The 16242-nt window shown below is 42.4% G+C and overlaps 1 protein-coding gene across 1 annotated transcript in view; it reads right to left on the reverse strand.

Annotated features, from left to right (window-relative positions):
- The window catches only part of ercc4 (excision repair cross-complementation group 4), a 33756-nt gene extending 17941 nt beyond the window's left edge, over positions 1-15815 (reverse strand). Inside the window, exons 1-3 of the mRNA XM_039774490.1 lie at positions 15594-15815; positions 9760-9940; positions 3093-3288 (exon numbers count right to left, since the gene is read on the reverse strand). Of these exons, the coding sequence (XP_039630424.1) occupies positions 3093-3288; positions 9760-9940; positions 15594-15770 (554 nt within the window). The 5' untranslated portion in view covers positions 15771-15815. The remainder of the gene's footprint in view (positions 1-3092; positions 3289-9759; positions 9941-15593) is intronic.
- Positions 15816-16242: the final 427 nt, after the last annotated feature.

Below are 16242 nucleotides of genomic sequence, written 5' to 3' on the forward strand. Positions count from 1 at the left end.
AGTTTTCTGAAAAGCACACAAAGCAATTGTTTCACACAGAGATCAACATCAAAACATCTGTTGCTGTGTACTGTGGCCGCCAGTTTGCTGCTCACGGACGGCACAACTGGTGGCAGGAATGTGCAGCAGGCTGGCTGCCAGGCTGTCTTCATGCGGCAGTGGTGGTCACGTTCGCAGCGCAACGCAATCTGGTTTGTCTGTCCTGTTCAATTCTTCATAATAACTATTCATGGTGGCTCTAAAATCCATACTGACCCCTACTCTCTTCTGTTCAGCACCGGTTTCTTTGTGGTGGCGATACCTGCGCCACCAGCCTCGATCTCAAAGCATCATGATGCTCCAACAATGATGGACTGAAAGCCAGAAGTTGACCATCATCATCAGGTCCTTCCATGAAAATATGATGATTTATGTTAGGTAGAATGCCCAGAGGGGACTGGGCGGTCTCTTGGTCTGGAACCCCTACAGATTTTATTTTTTCTCCAGCTTTTGGAGTTTTTTTGTTTTTCTGTCCACCCTGGCCATCGGACCTTACTCTTATTCTATATTAATTAATGTTGACTTATGTTTATTTTTATTGTGTCTTCTATTTTTCTATTCATTTTGTAAAGCACTTTGAGCTACATTTTTTGTATGAATATGTGCTATATAAATAAATGTTGATTGATTGATTGATTGACTGTCATCATAAGTGGCGGTCCAACATAGGCACGTCAGCTACACAAAAGCAGTTCAGCACCACAAACAACTGGAGAGCGATACCTCATTTTCGTTTTCAGCCTCGATCTCCAGCTCACTTACATCAAAATCAGAGTCTGACAAGTCAGATTTCAATTCATAAATGATATGCAAAAGGATATATATATATATATATCTATATCTATATCTATATATATATATATAGAGAGAGAGAGAGAGAGAGAGAGATCGATATATATATATATATATAGATATATATATAGATATATATAAATAAAATATATACACTGTATATATATATATATATACACGCACACACAATACACTCACCTAAAGGATTATTAGGAACACCTGTTCAATTTCTCATTAATGCAATTATCTAATCAACCAATCACATGGCAGTTGCTTCAATGCATTTAGGGGTGTGGTCCTGGTCAAGACAATCTCCTGAACTCCAAACTGAATGTCAGAATGGCAAAGAAAGGTGATTTAAGCAATTTGGAGCGTGGCATGGTTGTTGGTGCCAGACGGGCGGTCTGAGTATTTCACAATCTGCTCAGTTACTGGGATTTTCACGCACAACCATTTCTAGGGTTTACAAAGAATGGTGTGAAAAGGGAAAAACATCCAGTATGCGGCAATCCTGTGGGCTTAAAATGCCTTGTTGATGCTAGAGGTCAGAGGAGAGAATGGGCCGACTGATTCAAGCTGATAGAAGAGCAACTTTGACTGAAATAACCACTCGTTACAACCGAGGTATGCAGCAAAGCATTTGTGAAGCCACAACACGCACAACCTTGAGGCGGATGGGCTACAACAGCAGAAGACCCCACCGGTACCACTCATCTCCACTACAAATAGGAAAAAGAGGCTACAATTTGCACAAGCTCACCAAAATTGGACAGTTGAAGACTGGAAAAATGTTGCCTGGTCTGATGAGTCTCGATTTCTGTTGAGACATTCAAATGGTAGAGTCAGAATTTGGCGTAAACAGAATGAGAACATGGATCCATCATGCCTTGTTACCACTGTGCAGGCTGGTGGTGGTGGTGTAATGGTGTGGGGATGTTTTCTTGGCACACTTTAGGCCCCTTAGTGCCAATTGGGCATCGTTTAAATGCCACGGGCTACCTGAGCATTGTTTCTGACCATGTCCATCCCTTCATGACCACCATGTACCCATCCTCTGATGGCTACTTCCAGCAGGATAATGCACCATGTCACAAAGCTCGAATCATTTCAAATTGGTTTCTTGAACATGACAATGAGTTCACTGTACTAAAATGGCCCCCACAGTCACCAGATCTCAACCCAATAGAGCATCTTTGGGATGTGGTGGAACGGAGCTTCATGCCCTGGATGTGCATCCCACAAATCTCCATCAACTGCAAGATGCTATCCTATCAATATGGGCCAACATTTCTAAAGAATGCTTTCAGCACCTTGTTGAATCAACGCCATGTAGAATTAAGGCAGTTCTGAAGGCGAAAGGGGGTCAAACACCGTATTAGTATGGTGGTCCTAATAATCCTTTAGGTGAGTGTATATAGAGATAGATTGATTCAGATTGTTTATGTATATCAAAATGAGCAGCAATCCCAGCACTGACCCCTGCTGGACACCACTTTTAAAATCATTCAGTTCTGAAATGGCTCCTCCTCTTTATCATAACCCTTTGTTTCTAGTGTATTGTAATTGCCCCGCATGACGGGCTGTGGCAGGGACTGCTGTGGGCTGCGTCGGCGGTCACACTACTCCCATATTTAATAATCCCTCCCTCTCTGCACAACACGTTGTGGGGACCCCCAAATCGTCTATAAATACATCTACTTCCGGCACATAGTGATCAGTTTGTATGCACCCCCACTGCTAAAAGCCTACACTGAGCACAGAATCCAAACCCTTCTAAAACGACACACTGGTCTACACTCGTAACACAGGCCTGAACAAGCACTGCATGCTGATTTGCACAATTTCACTGTACATGTGGCAATGGCGACCCTATAAATAATATTACACTCCGTATCTGTACAGATACCAGTCACTTATGGTTCACTCTTGAGTCTAAATAAAACAACTTACAGTGTACTTTGATATGGCGAGTTCCTTGTTGTAAAACTAAGTGTTACTATGGTGTTTTTTCTCTTTGTCTACAGTAATGTAAGCACACTGCTACCAAAGAGAATGAATTTCCAATCGCTGTAACAAAAACGAAGAAACAAATCCCATTTCAAAGAGCTGTGAATAATGGGAAATGCGTTCATAGACATTTGGTTAGAAATGAAAGTAGAAAACACTTAAATGATGAAAAGACCTCGCAAGGCCACTGTGAAAGCAAAAGCCGGCCTTGATCATGGATGACTCCATGAATAATGATGATAAAGCACAAGCACCTCGGCCACAGGAGAAGCTTCTTCACAAAGAGGTTCCTCATGACTCTTTCGACTTGACAAAAGCCAGAGCTAAATGCCACGGCCTTGTCCGTGAACGCCTTGATGAATCCTGTCTTGTTCTTTTGCCTGTAGAGGCGCAGGATGAAGGATTCCTGGCATGACTCAATGATCTTGTGTGCGCGGTAGACCAGGATACCTGCAAATACAGAAGCCCAAGTATATCAGTCTTTGCTTCGTTAACACATACATTGCCCTCCATAATGGTTGGGACAAAGACACGTTACCTTGACATTCCCACCTCTGCTCCACAGTTTAAAATTACAAATCAAACAATTCAGACATCGTGATTAACTCTTTCAGGGCGAATGTCGACTTCTGTCAAAATTCAGGGGTAGAGGACGGTAATCAGCTGTAAAATTGTGACGAAACTCGCCGTTATGTTTTAGTTTGACTCTCTTTATAAGTTAGCCTTGTTGATTTGGCTGAGATTTCCTGCGCACGTCTGAGTAGTGAAGAGCAAACAGTCCCTCAAATTGCATCAACATCTGTCGAAAGACCAAAGCGAACGTGCAAAGCGAAATACTCTGTGTATAACGTTTTACGTATCGTCGAGTTGGACTCCGAGTTGTCGAATTTTGATGTAAGTGATCTACAGGTCAAAAACGAAAGTGAGGGACCAGCCTCTGCCGATTGTGGTGCTGAACACGTCCGTGTAGCTAATGTACTTACGCCAACGTTCACCTGGGAGGACCGCCTCTTACGATGACAAGAGGTACAAATCAGATTGTGTCACACCGAGACCGCTGCTACTGCACGAAGACAGCCAGGTAAGCCGGCCCATCGCGTAGACCTGCTGGTCACTGAGCTGCCCCCGTGTAGCTGCTGCTGCCAGAGTCGCTGAACAGGCGCCAACAGCAGCCACGGCGTGCAGCAAAAGACATTCGATATTAATTTCTGTGTGAAACCATTGCTTTGTGTGCTTTTCGGAAAACTGGAAGAATATTCTACACTGCAGACTTTAAGATCTGCATACAGCCGGGGTCTCCTATATATTTTTTTTCATTTCAGTCTGCAAAGCAATAAAATGTGAATATTTTGATTCTTTTCTGTACGCCAGGGGTCTCAAACTCCGGTCCTGGAGGGCCGCAGTGGCAGCTGCAGGTTTTCATTCTCACCTTTTTTCTTAATTAGTGACCGGTTTTTGCTGCTAATTAACTTCTTTTGAATTCATTTGAACTGACTTGCTCTTGAAGACTCAAACCCCTTAATTGTTTCTTTTTCCTTAACTCTTTCAGGGCCGATGTCGACTTTTGTCAAAATTCAGGGGTAGAGGATGGTAATCAGCTGTAAACTGTGACAAAACCTGCCCTTACATTTCAGTCCGACTCTCTTTGCTACACTGTAAAAAATGTCAGTAAATTTAACGGTACAAATACCGTAAATGGTGAAAGTAAAAGACCTCTTCTGAAAAAAAGGAAAGTTACCTTATGTTCTACTGAAAATTACCTGTATATCTTAAACAATAAATTTCACTATTTTTTTCAGCCAAGTTCTGTAAAATCAATATTTTTCTACCTTGAAAATTTGCTAAATACCGTTTATTGATGCATTACAGTTATACTGAAAAAAATCTGTTAATTTTACAGTGTAAAATATTAAACAACCGTAAAATGTAAAACGGTAAATCACTGTTTCAGTAAAACCGGTTACGATATTTGCATAAGGACACGCCCCTTTTTACAATATTGTTCCTGATGAATCGCATACCTTTGAATAGTAGGGAAAAAAACTCAACCTAAGCTAGCAGACTTATTTTTCCCCACGTGCTGAAGGTTTTTTGAGTCATGGAAGCTGATTTATGGTGGGCTGTATTCGATAATTAGGACACCATACACCACAAAAGAAAACTTTACTTCTCCACCAGACAACGTGCCGTAACTTCCTTAAATATTGAATTGTTTTCATTGTGTATAATTAAATGGCACATGCTTGCTATTGGTTGTTGTTACTTAACTGATGCAAACTGTGTACTGGGGTTTGACTCTGCCAATACATATTGGTTATTGATTGTCATATTAATTACACAACATGAATTTCTGGTTATGGTTAAACATTCTCTTCTGTTTGAATTTGTTGTAAAGACCAAATAGTTTTTAATACAAAATTATACTGTAGATCTAAAAATATTGTCACCTTGTTTATTACAGTAAAATTTTGGCAACCCAGCTGCCAGTATTTTACCGTAAATTTAACATTATTTTTTAAAGTGTACCATAGACCAAAAAATATTGTCACCTTCTTTTTTACGGTAAAATCCTGGCGACCCCAGCTGCCAGTTTTTTACCGTAAATTTAACAAGTAAGTAAGTTACATGGCCTTGCTGATTTAACCTCAATTCCCTACAACCTCTAAAATGGCATTGACATCTGGTGAGAGTCCAAAGCGAATGTGCGAAGCAAAATACTCCATGGACTTTTTACGTAATTTCATAAACTGGGATTCTGACTGCGAGTAATCTGGAGATGGATATCAAAAAAGAAAGTTAGGTACCGGCGTCATCTGATCGGTCTCCTACAGCAGCATTCGCCTTGGACCATCACTTATGATGACAAGAGGTACAAACCAGATTGTGTCACACTGACACCACTACCTCCACCCTCCTGCTGTGATGCCGAACATGCGCCAACATCAGCCACACCACATAGCACCAGATGTTTTATTTTGATCTATGTGTGAAACCGTGGCTTTGTGTGCTTTACAGAAAACTTGAGTTTTTTGGAAAAAGAATTCAGCCCTCAAAGAGTTAATTAGCAGCCAAACAACAATGAGATACAAAATGAGCCAAAACAACTGACGTCCATCACACAATATCTGAAAATAAAGAAAGATGAAGGCCTCAGGAATGCTGATCTGCTCAGGTCCCCCGTACATTTTAATGGAGCTCTCAGAAAAGTAAAAATCCACAATTTTTGACATGTCTGCTATTGCACAATGAGTGCAGCAACAAGCCATGGAATTAAAGAACGGGTTTAATTAACAACAAGATTTGGCGCCTTATTATGGAATTGGTTGGAGTTTGAGGCCCTGAGTTGGTCTTCTGTTGGCTCCCTCACATCACATTTCATTTCTGTTTGGGTCCATTTAAGTAAAGAACAAATCTTAAAAAAAAAGAAGTTAATTAAAATGAACGAAAAAGGAGTTAATTAGCAGCAGAACTGGTCACCAATTAAGAAAGGAGTCAGAATGAAAACCTGCAGCAACTGCGGTCCTCCAGAACCAGAGTTTGACACCACTGGCATACAGCGAGTATAGAAAAGAATCAAAATATTCACATTTTGTTGCTTTGCAGCCTGAAATGAAGAAACACAGGAAAAAAAAATATTTCTCCAGCTCTGTTTAGTCAATGCAACTTCTAAGAGCCAAGTGAAAGATGGAATAGCAACCACTTTGTCCAATTTACAGGGTGGGCCAAAAGTAGGAATGCAGTGCAGTAAAACCTTGGATTGCGAGTAACTTGGTCTGCGCGTGTTTTGCAAAACGAGCTCAAATTTTTAACACATTTTAACTTGATAAACGAGCGAGGTCTTGCAATACGAGTAGTACGTATACACTTTGTCTGCGGAGTGTCACGTGATCACCACTCAGCCGACGGTTCTGTTGTTCTCTCTCTCGCTGTGGGATTGTGGGTAATCGTCTCCCATGCTGGTTCTCAGTCAGCGTGCCTCACTCGTACAGTCAACATCTGTACGCCCGTATATTGTTTACTATGGCATGGTGACCCCGTGTGTGTGTGTGTGTGTGTGTGTGTTGTGACGTGTGTGTCCCTGTCTTGCACCCCAAAACACGAAGCTGAGTCTCAGTACTTTAGCAAAACCAGCTTTATGCAGCTTGAAGGTTATTTATTGTAGCGGGATCTGCCACTCTCCTATACACAGACACAGCACTCAGGCAGGGTCAGGGCCAAGTAATTCTGTGCCCTGCGCATTTATAATGTCCCATGCATCACCCATCGACAGCAGGCACTTATAGCTTGACCGCAATCTTTTTGGATTTGCTTTTGCGGCAAACTGTTACAGCGCTGGGAGCCTTGTGGTTGCTTCGGGATGCTCTTCCACGTGCCGTCCCGTTGGGGGGGGGGAAAGCCATAAAGATTTTAGAAACCTTACAGTGCGTAAAGTATTTTTTATTTTGTGTTCAAGTGTAGTGACTCTTCAGGCAAACGCAACTGTCAATAGGGAGGTTCCTTGTTAAAGTCGCAAAAAAAGAAGATTCCAGTGAGCCGACAGACAGCAGGGATTCCGTTAGTTACAGTGAAAGTCGTCCTACACGATAACCCTCCTCCTCCTCCTCCTCTCGTCTCCCTCACACCAGCCATGATTCTTTTCAAAAGTAAAGTGCAGGTTAATTTGCTTTATATATTTTTACTTTATATTTTGTATTAATCATTTTTATATGAATATTCTTGGTTTGTGGAACAAATCATATGAGTTTCCATTATTTCTTAGGGGGGAATTCGCTTCGATATACAAGTGCTTTGGATTACAAGCACACTTCCGAAACAAACTACGCTTGCAAACTAAGGCACCACAGTATTTCATACAGTATCTTCAATTTATTTACTTATGTTTAATTTTACAGTGTCACACACGTGCAATGAGGAGGCAGCTAAAAGGACCGAAGGAAGGTCATTCCACACCAGGCCAGGGGGTGGCAGGGCGCACTAATCCTCCTTCTGTTATCTCTGCAGGTCAACAACAGGAAATTCTGCCTGCTTGCGGCCCCAAAGGCGTTACTTCTGCCTGCTTGCGGCCCCAAAGGCGTCACTTCTGCCTGCTTGCGGCCCCAAAGGCGTCACTTCTGCCTGCTTGCGGCCCCAAAGGCGTCACTTCTGCCTGCTTGCGGCCCCAAAGGCGTCACTTCTGCCTGCTTCCGGCCCCAAAGGCGTCACTTCTGCCTGCTTCCGGCCCCCAAAGGCGTCACTTCTGCCTGCTCCGGCCCCAAAGGCGTCACTTCTGCCTGCTTCCGGCCCCAAAGGCGTCACTTCTGCCTGCGGCCCCAAAGGCGTCACTTCTGGCTGCGGCCCCAAAGACGTCACTTCTGGCAGACACCTTTAAACCCTCACCACTTCCTGTCTCCAGTCGGTCAAAGGTTGGACTCAAACCAGTGCATAACTCTGCAACTTAAATTGCCCGTTGCATCCAGGGCACAAGTTTGCGGGTGGCTGCCTGTAATCTACTCTACATATATAAAATCCTAAGCCTAAAAGTGCAACGATTTTACGTGACTTTTTTATGTCACATTTTATATCGGGCTTATTTTAAAACCTGCATATATATGTTTGGAATCATTCTTTTCAGAATTTATCGAATGTTAATGTGATGTTGTTAAGATTTTCAGATTCTTAGTCCGTTTTTAAATTATAAACTAAAATATCAAGAAAGTCATGGGGCGGCCTACTAGGCCGCAACTGGGGGTTGGGGGCCGAAGGTGCCGGGGGGCTTGTACCATATCTTTAAATACAATCGCTTTCTCTAACGGAGCGGCTCAGCTGCGGGACAGATGGAAGCCCAGCGCCTGCCCCCGGGTTGGGCGAGCGAAGCGGACCAGTAGGCGGAGCCTCCTAGTAAATGTACAAGTTTAATTTGTCTCTGTGCAAATATATTTTATAAATCTGCCTTCTTCTACTCACATGCATAGTTGACACCGAGCCAGATGTAGCACAGGGGTTCACCATATAAGAACAAGCGTTTTAAGACAAGACAGTTAGTGACAACAGGCAGTCAGACTGATGGCCATTGTACAGTATACTATTTCTGTGTGTCAAACTCAGCATGAAACTCTGTCCTCTCTTTGCCTTGTTTGAAATAAATGGCATGATTTACCTAAGTGGGGGGCCTGCACATGAACAAAGAGTATAAAGCCTTGGAACATTGCCCGGCACACCTTTGAAGCCGACGGACGGATGGGAGATAACGTCATCCGATCCTGAAAATCCTTCCAACGCAGCAACGGAAATGGCAGACTCTACACATCGGGCCCCCACTCCCGGTTCTTGCCATCGCCTTCCTTCGTCTGTTATGCAGCATAAGCTGTCATTAAAGAAAGCCAAGTTATTTCTCCTATGTAATTTCTTACCGCCGTATCACCTTTTAATATCCCATCTATATAGATTTGGGTTATGTAACAATTACAAAAGAACTCATTCCAACAGGAGAGCGAACGCCCCCTGCTGGGTACAACGCCCCAAACCTTTTTCTGTGTGTCGAGGCTCTTTATTTCACAGCAGGTATTGAGTAGTTATACTGTACTGACTGGACTGTGTTTTGCCTCTTAGGTGCTTAAAATGTCCTCCATCAACACTGCAACATTCCTGGAACCCGTCCCCCCCCCCACACTATGACAACACGCAGTAACACCCAAACTCCGGTTAGCATCAATGTGGGGCTTCCTCTCAAAAACCCTTCTCCTTTACTCTGCCCCCCAAAAAGACAATTCCATTGGTAAGTATGAATATATCCTGTATGCTGACTTTTGGCCCCACCCTGAATTGTTTAATTACTGTACTACTGAATTCATCCACCAACCCACCCACCCATTTGTGTGCCATTTGCAGTACAAGCACATGGCAAGGCCTCTAAACCTATGAATCATGAAAATGGACACCCACCAGTGATGAGGTGGGCAGGAATCCGGTCCGTGAGAAAGTCCACCACGAGGATGCGGCTGGTGACGAAGAGCACCCCTCCTTGTGTGTACACGTCATAGCGCTCACCGCTGGGGACCTCGTTGGTGACGACACGGGGGAGATGATTCACACCCTCGGCCCGGAGCTGCTCGATGAAGAATTCCTGCAAAACAGGGAGGGGATAAAACGATCAAAGACAACAGGCTGAGCCGCACTTCACGGGGTGGTGCAATCGGCCGTACGCGAAAGAACTGAAACCAAGACCACCAGAAAGGAAATCAGATTTCTGAATAGTCAAGTCAGTCATTGTCTAACCCACTTATCCTGAACAGGGTCGCAGGGGGTCTGCATAGGGTGCAAGGCAGGACCAAACCCTGGATGGGGTGCCAGTCCATTGCAGAGTGAACACACACACACACACACACCCCAAGCACACGCTAGGGCCAATTCAGAATGACAAACTCTCCTAACCTGCATGTCTTTGGACTGTGGGAGGAAACCCACGCTGACACAGAGAGAACATGCAAACTCCACACAGGGAGGACCCGGGATACAAACCCTGGTCTGCTGACACGGAGCTACCACTATGCCACCTGATTGGGTTTCTAGAAAAGAAGCAATGTTCTTTTTTGATAGCAGTGGCTTCCTTCTTGGTGTCCTGCCATGGACTCCTTTCTTGTTCAATGTTTTGCTTATAGTTGACTCGTGAACAGAGATGTTAGCCAGTTCTGATGACTTCTTCAAGTCCTTTGCTGTCATTCCAGGGTTCTTCTTTACCTCATTGCTGACTTTGCGTTGTGCTTTTGGGGTCATCTTGGCAGGGCGCCCTCTTCTAGGCAGAGTAGCCACAATACCAACTTGGCTCAATTTCTAGATAACTTGCCTAACAGTAGACTGATGAATATCTCAGATCTTTGAGATGACTTTGTAACCGTTTCCAGCCTTCTGTAGATGAACAATCCTCCATCGTTGCTCTTCAGATAGCTCTTTTGTGCGTGGTGTGATTCCCTTCTGGATATGCTTCTTGTCAAAAGCTCCAACTCAAACTTTATCGTGTTTTTTTATCAATCAAAGTCATTCAGGGCCACACTTCTGAACTCGTTTCATTAAATGGACTCCACGTGTGCTAAATTCGGACTGCAATGAGCTTTTGAAAAAGTCATTAGCTTAGGGTTCACTTACTTTTTCCATCTTTCAGTTTCACAGTTTGAATGAGATAGATAGATAGATAGATAGATAGATAGATAGATAGATAGATAGATAGATACAGTAGATAGATAGATAGATACAGTAGATAGATACAGTAGATAGATAGATACAGTAGATAGATAGATAGATAGATACATAGATAGATAGATAGATAGATAGATAGATAGATAGATAGATAGATAGATAGATAGATAGATAGGACACTTTATTCAATATGGTCAAAAATTCTCTGAAAATCAGTGTATCTTTAGTTATAAGAGACTGTGTTTGTTCATTGTTGTGACTGACATGAAGATACGACCGTGTTTTATATGGGAATTAGACATAAATATTGATAACTCCTAGGGGTTTGCATACTTTTTACTTTGACTGCACACTACCGGTCAAAAGTTTAAGAACACCTCGGCTTTGCCACTTTTTCTTAATCAGTTGAAATGCAATAAATGACCTAAAATGGTGAAAAGGTAAGCAGTAAACTGCCAGAGGTTTAAATTTGAAGTTTTAGGTTACCAAAAACTGGAAATAAAAGGAAATATCTGAATATTACAAATGGGTCTTCATCAGGAAACAACTAATAGGTTACAACCTACAGATGTTGTGCAGTAATTAAAGTAAATGAAGCCTTGCAAACAATTTGGACAGGCGTCCCAGCTTCTGTTGATTACTTAAAACCCCTCAGTCTGCCTTGAAGCAGACTGTGTCACTACACCCTCCTACTTGGACAATATGCCGGTGATAGTCGGCAAATGAAACGAGACAAAGCATCATTACCCTTAGAAGTGTAGGCCCTTCATTTAGATCAGGGGTGCTCAATGCGTCGATCGCGATGAACCGGTAGATCGGAAAGGGAGTGCAGGTAGATCGTGTTGCATTCAAAAAACAATTTTTTTTTTTTTTTTCGTTAGTCTATCATAGATCCTCCCTATGGTTTTTGCCACTTGATTGACATACAGGGCGGCCAGTCTGAGATCTCTTCTCTTCTAACACACTGGTCATCCCGCACACACGATGAAACGTATGAGCTACTGCAAAACTCCAGCTATCTAAGTGATCTAGTTAGCCTTCCAATTTATATCGACTAAAGAAGGGATTTAAAATAAATGTGTTGTTTATGGGCTGGATGTGGAATTGGAAGAGGACTTTTTTTCTCTCCCAATGTCACAATCGAAGTGCGTTTGTCTGATCTGTCAATCTGTCATTGCTATTCCAAAGAAGAAAAATGTGGAAAGGCACATTCGAACTGTTCATAAAAACTACGAAACTGACGTCCTTCCAAAAAGCGATCTGAGAACGAGAAAGGAGAGGGAACTAAAATCGCAGTTAATCGAACAGCCGTTATTTTTCACTCGGCTGAATTCAAAAGCCACGCAGACACGCCGAAGCATCGTTCAGGGTGAGTCACTCGATCATTAAGCATAAGAAGTCCTTCCAAGATGGAGAGATGATAAAAGAGGCCTTCGTTGAGGGAGAAATTCCTGCTGAGATTTCAAGACCCCTGGCCGGAGAAAAACTAGTTTCTCCTCGTCATTAAACATGCAGAATACAAGCAACTTAATAACGATCAATGGCTGCTAGACTTGGCATTTTTTTCCCGATCTGACCAACATGTTGAATGAGCTTAATTTACAGCTGCAAGGAAAAGAGAAAACCAGTCAATACGATTAGCTCAGTTAATGCTTTCAAATGAAAAATGCAAAATCTGTCCTCAGAGCTGCAGCGCCTTGATTTGGGGAACATCCAAAACCTCGCGTCAGAGCTGGAGACGCAATGGAAGGCATGTGCGCAACTTGACAGCATACGCTACACCGAGCAGATTGAAAATTGTCTGTCAGACTTTATCTAATGGAAAAAAGTAACGAGTCGAGTGTTACCCAATGTAGCGGAGTAAGAGAAGCGTTTCTTCTTCACAAATAAACTCAAGTAAAAGTAAAAAGTATGGTGCAGTAAAACTACTCTGAGAAGAACAATTGTTTTAAAAAGTAACTCAAGTAAATGTAGCTTAATACTACCCACCTCTGATACTCAATATATATATATATTATATATATAAGCATTTTTAATGTCATTTTGACCTGGCCATTTTAAAAGTAGCTTGCAAGCCGAAAAAGTGTGGGCACCCCTGATTTAGAGAAACTGCCAAAAATGTCTGTGTTTACTGCGGTGTGCTACACAATCCAAAGGCAACTGGAAGAAACTCTGATAGGAAGAGATCTGGCCGAGCCAAAAGTCACCAGCCAATAAGACGACAGGTTTCTGAGGGTCACATGACAGGCGCCTCTCACAGCACAACAGCTTCAAGCACAGCCTAACAGTGCAGGTCAATAAAAGCGAGTGTCAGCTGCGGGTCTGACTGGGCGAGTGGCAGGAAGAAAGCCAAACCCATAAAGGATAAAAGAGGGTCATGAAATGCCAGCTGTGGACCACTGCAGACTGAGAAAAAGTCCTATAGTCTGGTGAATCCAAATCTGAAATCTCTGGTTCATCACACAGGGTGTTTGTATGCCATCGAGTTGGTGATAGTGACAGTTCCTCAGTGTGTGACCCCAACTCTCAAACATGGAGGAGGAAGTGTGATGGTCTGGGGGTCCTTCTGCTGGAGGCACAGTTGGTGACTGGCACAGAGTGACTGGCATTCGGAATCACAAGGGTTACCAAAGTTTGTCTGTTATATCAGCACAGGGGGGCTACTTTGATGAATCAAAAATATCAATTCAATTTTGTACACTTAATGACTCCTGGACTTATTTAGTTTACTGGCCATTGTTTATTAGTTCTATGCCTTGATTTCATGAAACATTAATGCATTTCCATTAAAACTGAAAACACTGAGGAGTTCTAAAACTTTTGACCAGCAGTGTAATTAAGGAGTATTATGTATAATTATTACTTGAAATGTTTTAAACTGATTATATAAACAATATTAAAACTAAAGTTTATGTCCCTTGGAACAATCAACAAAATTGAACCTTATAAAAATATTACTCTAATTTAGACTTTAATTTGGTGCACTTTTTTTTTGCTTACTCTCTAATCTGTCAGCTTTTTCTTCCTCCTTTTGATTTACATTTACTTACCGGGCTGATGCTTTTATCCAAAGCGACTTACAAATTTAAGGTACAACTGGTTACATTTCTTTTTTTTTTTTCCTCTAATTGTAGCACAGGTGGGTGAGGTGACTTGCTCAGGGTCACACAGAGTCAGTGGTGGGATTTGAACCTACAACTTCACGGTTTGAGGTCCAAAGCCTTAACTTGTATAAGTATAGGTTGTATAAGGCTGACACCCCATAAAGATTGTTGATCACGTTATATATATATATATATATATATACACACTACATATACTTTGAAGAGCCCTGTGGAGGACAACGGGCCCTTGGTGGTGAAATACTGTAAATGCAATATTGTGGAGAACTGGGGTCTTCCCTCACTTTGCATGTTCTTGCCACAGGTTCACGTGGGTCACCCACCACCCCAAAAAGTACAAAGACATAAAAGTTAGGTGGACTGGCTTTGCTATACAGGCCCGTGTGTCTTCACCCAATGATGCATGGCGTCCTGTCCAGGTATTGTTCCAGCCTTGCGCTTTTTCGGATCGCCGCCAGCTCTCCTGCGACCCCGCTGAGGGGTTAAACAGGTTAAGAAAATGGACGGATAAATAAATAAGGAGCTGTAATGTAGAGCAGGCTTCGGACAGCACACCAAAAGTACTACTGCATCTCCCCGCAAGACCCGCTTCTACAGTCCCCACCTTAAGCGGCCGAACGTATGGACCGTTTTGTTTGTCCGAGATGCAAGAATCGGCGCAGTCCCCGGCAGCGCTCAGTGTCACCGATTCAGTCCCGCTCTGTCACAGTACGAGCAATAAAAAAAAGAGTCAATTGCAATTTACAATATTGCACGGATACTAGCCGGTGATTAAAACTCGTCTGATATTAACGCCGTGTATTGTGCTCTGTAAAGAGGCCTCACTCACAAGGTACCGGCCACCGATGTTTTCATTTTGCGTTTGTCGGCTCTTTTCTTAGACGTGAAGAAAACGATTGGTGGAGAAATCCCAGTTCTGGGGTGTTACTTACCGTTACATTTTCATTATGCCTCCTTTAGCTCAACCAAACATCACACACTTCATTTCATTATAATTTGAGTTACATTTTACATGCATAATACGAGGTTTTCCAGGATGCCATCATCATTTATATTGGCAGACATTAAAATGACTTAAATACACCAACAAGATTGACTTATTAATATTACACAACTAAACTAACAGGTTTGCGATTTAAAAACAAAAAAGGTAAATCTGCTACTTTATTCGGGCAGTCCAACTTTAAAATACTTTTTGACATTCAACATTCTACTCTTATCTTTTTCTAATAAAACATGTGAACAAATGATAAAATACCTATAATAATAACAAATAATAAAACAAGGTAATATATTCTTGGAATGTGCAGAGCCATCACTAAAACATATTTATATACTCTTGGAATGTGCTGAGCATTCAATAAAATAAAATAAAACAAATTAAATAAAGCTGCAGAACTACTCAGCAGTCGTCATGTCACTTGTTAGATTGGGACCAGTGTCCCCCTCCTCGATCCTCACCTGCTCTGCCACCCCGGTGTTCAGCAGCAGCACCAGGTTCTCCGCGTCGGAATAAAGTCGAAGAAAATTTAGAAGGATACGGTCGAGACCCAAGCCCTCCGCCGTCACCAAAAGCCCGTCGGAGCCGAACAAATCGAGGAATATTTGCGTCTCGTACTCCAACAAGGGAGCCGCCATCGTGCTTCCGGAAGACCCACACCGACCTCATCACGTGACAAGGAAGGGTGAAGGCGATCCCCTGTCACGTGACGACTCTCGTCCCTTCGTGTTATACGAGTTCTTCCCGCTGGAGGGACGTCGATTAAGTCGTGCATAATTCTTTCTTTGAAGGGTTCACGAAAGAAAAAGTAGATATAATAACTAAGTCACAATCTATAATGAAACCAAACATCATAGTTTGTACTTTTTTCAGCTTTTCTCCTTGTACGGAATCAGTGAGCTGATACACTGGGCTCAACAAACAATTGGACATTTGGATCTTTTTTTATTTTATGGTTTTCTTTGTTTTTTTAACTTTAATTTTCATCTGTAGCATGGTTATCCTGATATCTGTTATCTTGATGGATTATTCATTATTCGTATTAATAACGTTTTCTGGGTTTTCAATATGCCACTTTAGCACCTCTGTATTCCCCAACATTGTGCTTTT

Source organism: Polypterus senegalus, chromosome 13 (genome assembly GCF_016835505.1).
Source record: "Polypterus senegalus isolate Bchr_013 chromosome 13, ASM1683550v1, whole genome shotgun sequence".
Classification (NCBI taxonomy): Eukaryota; Metazoa; Chordata; class Cladistia; order Polypteriformes; family Polypteridae; genus Polypterus; species Polypterus senegalus.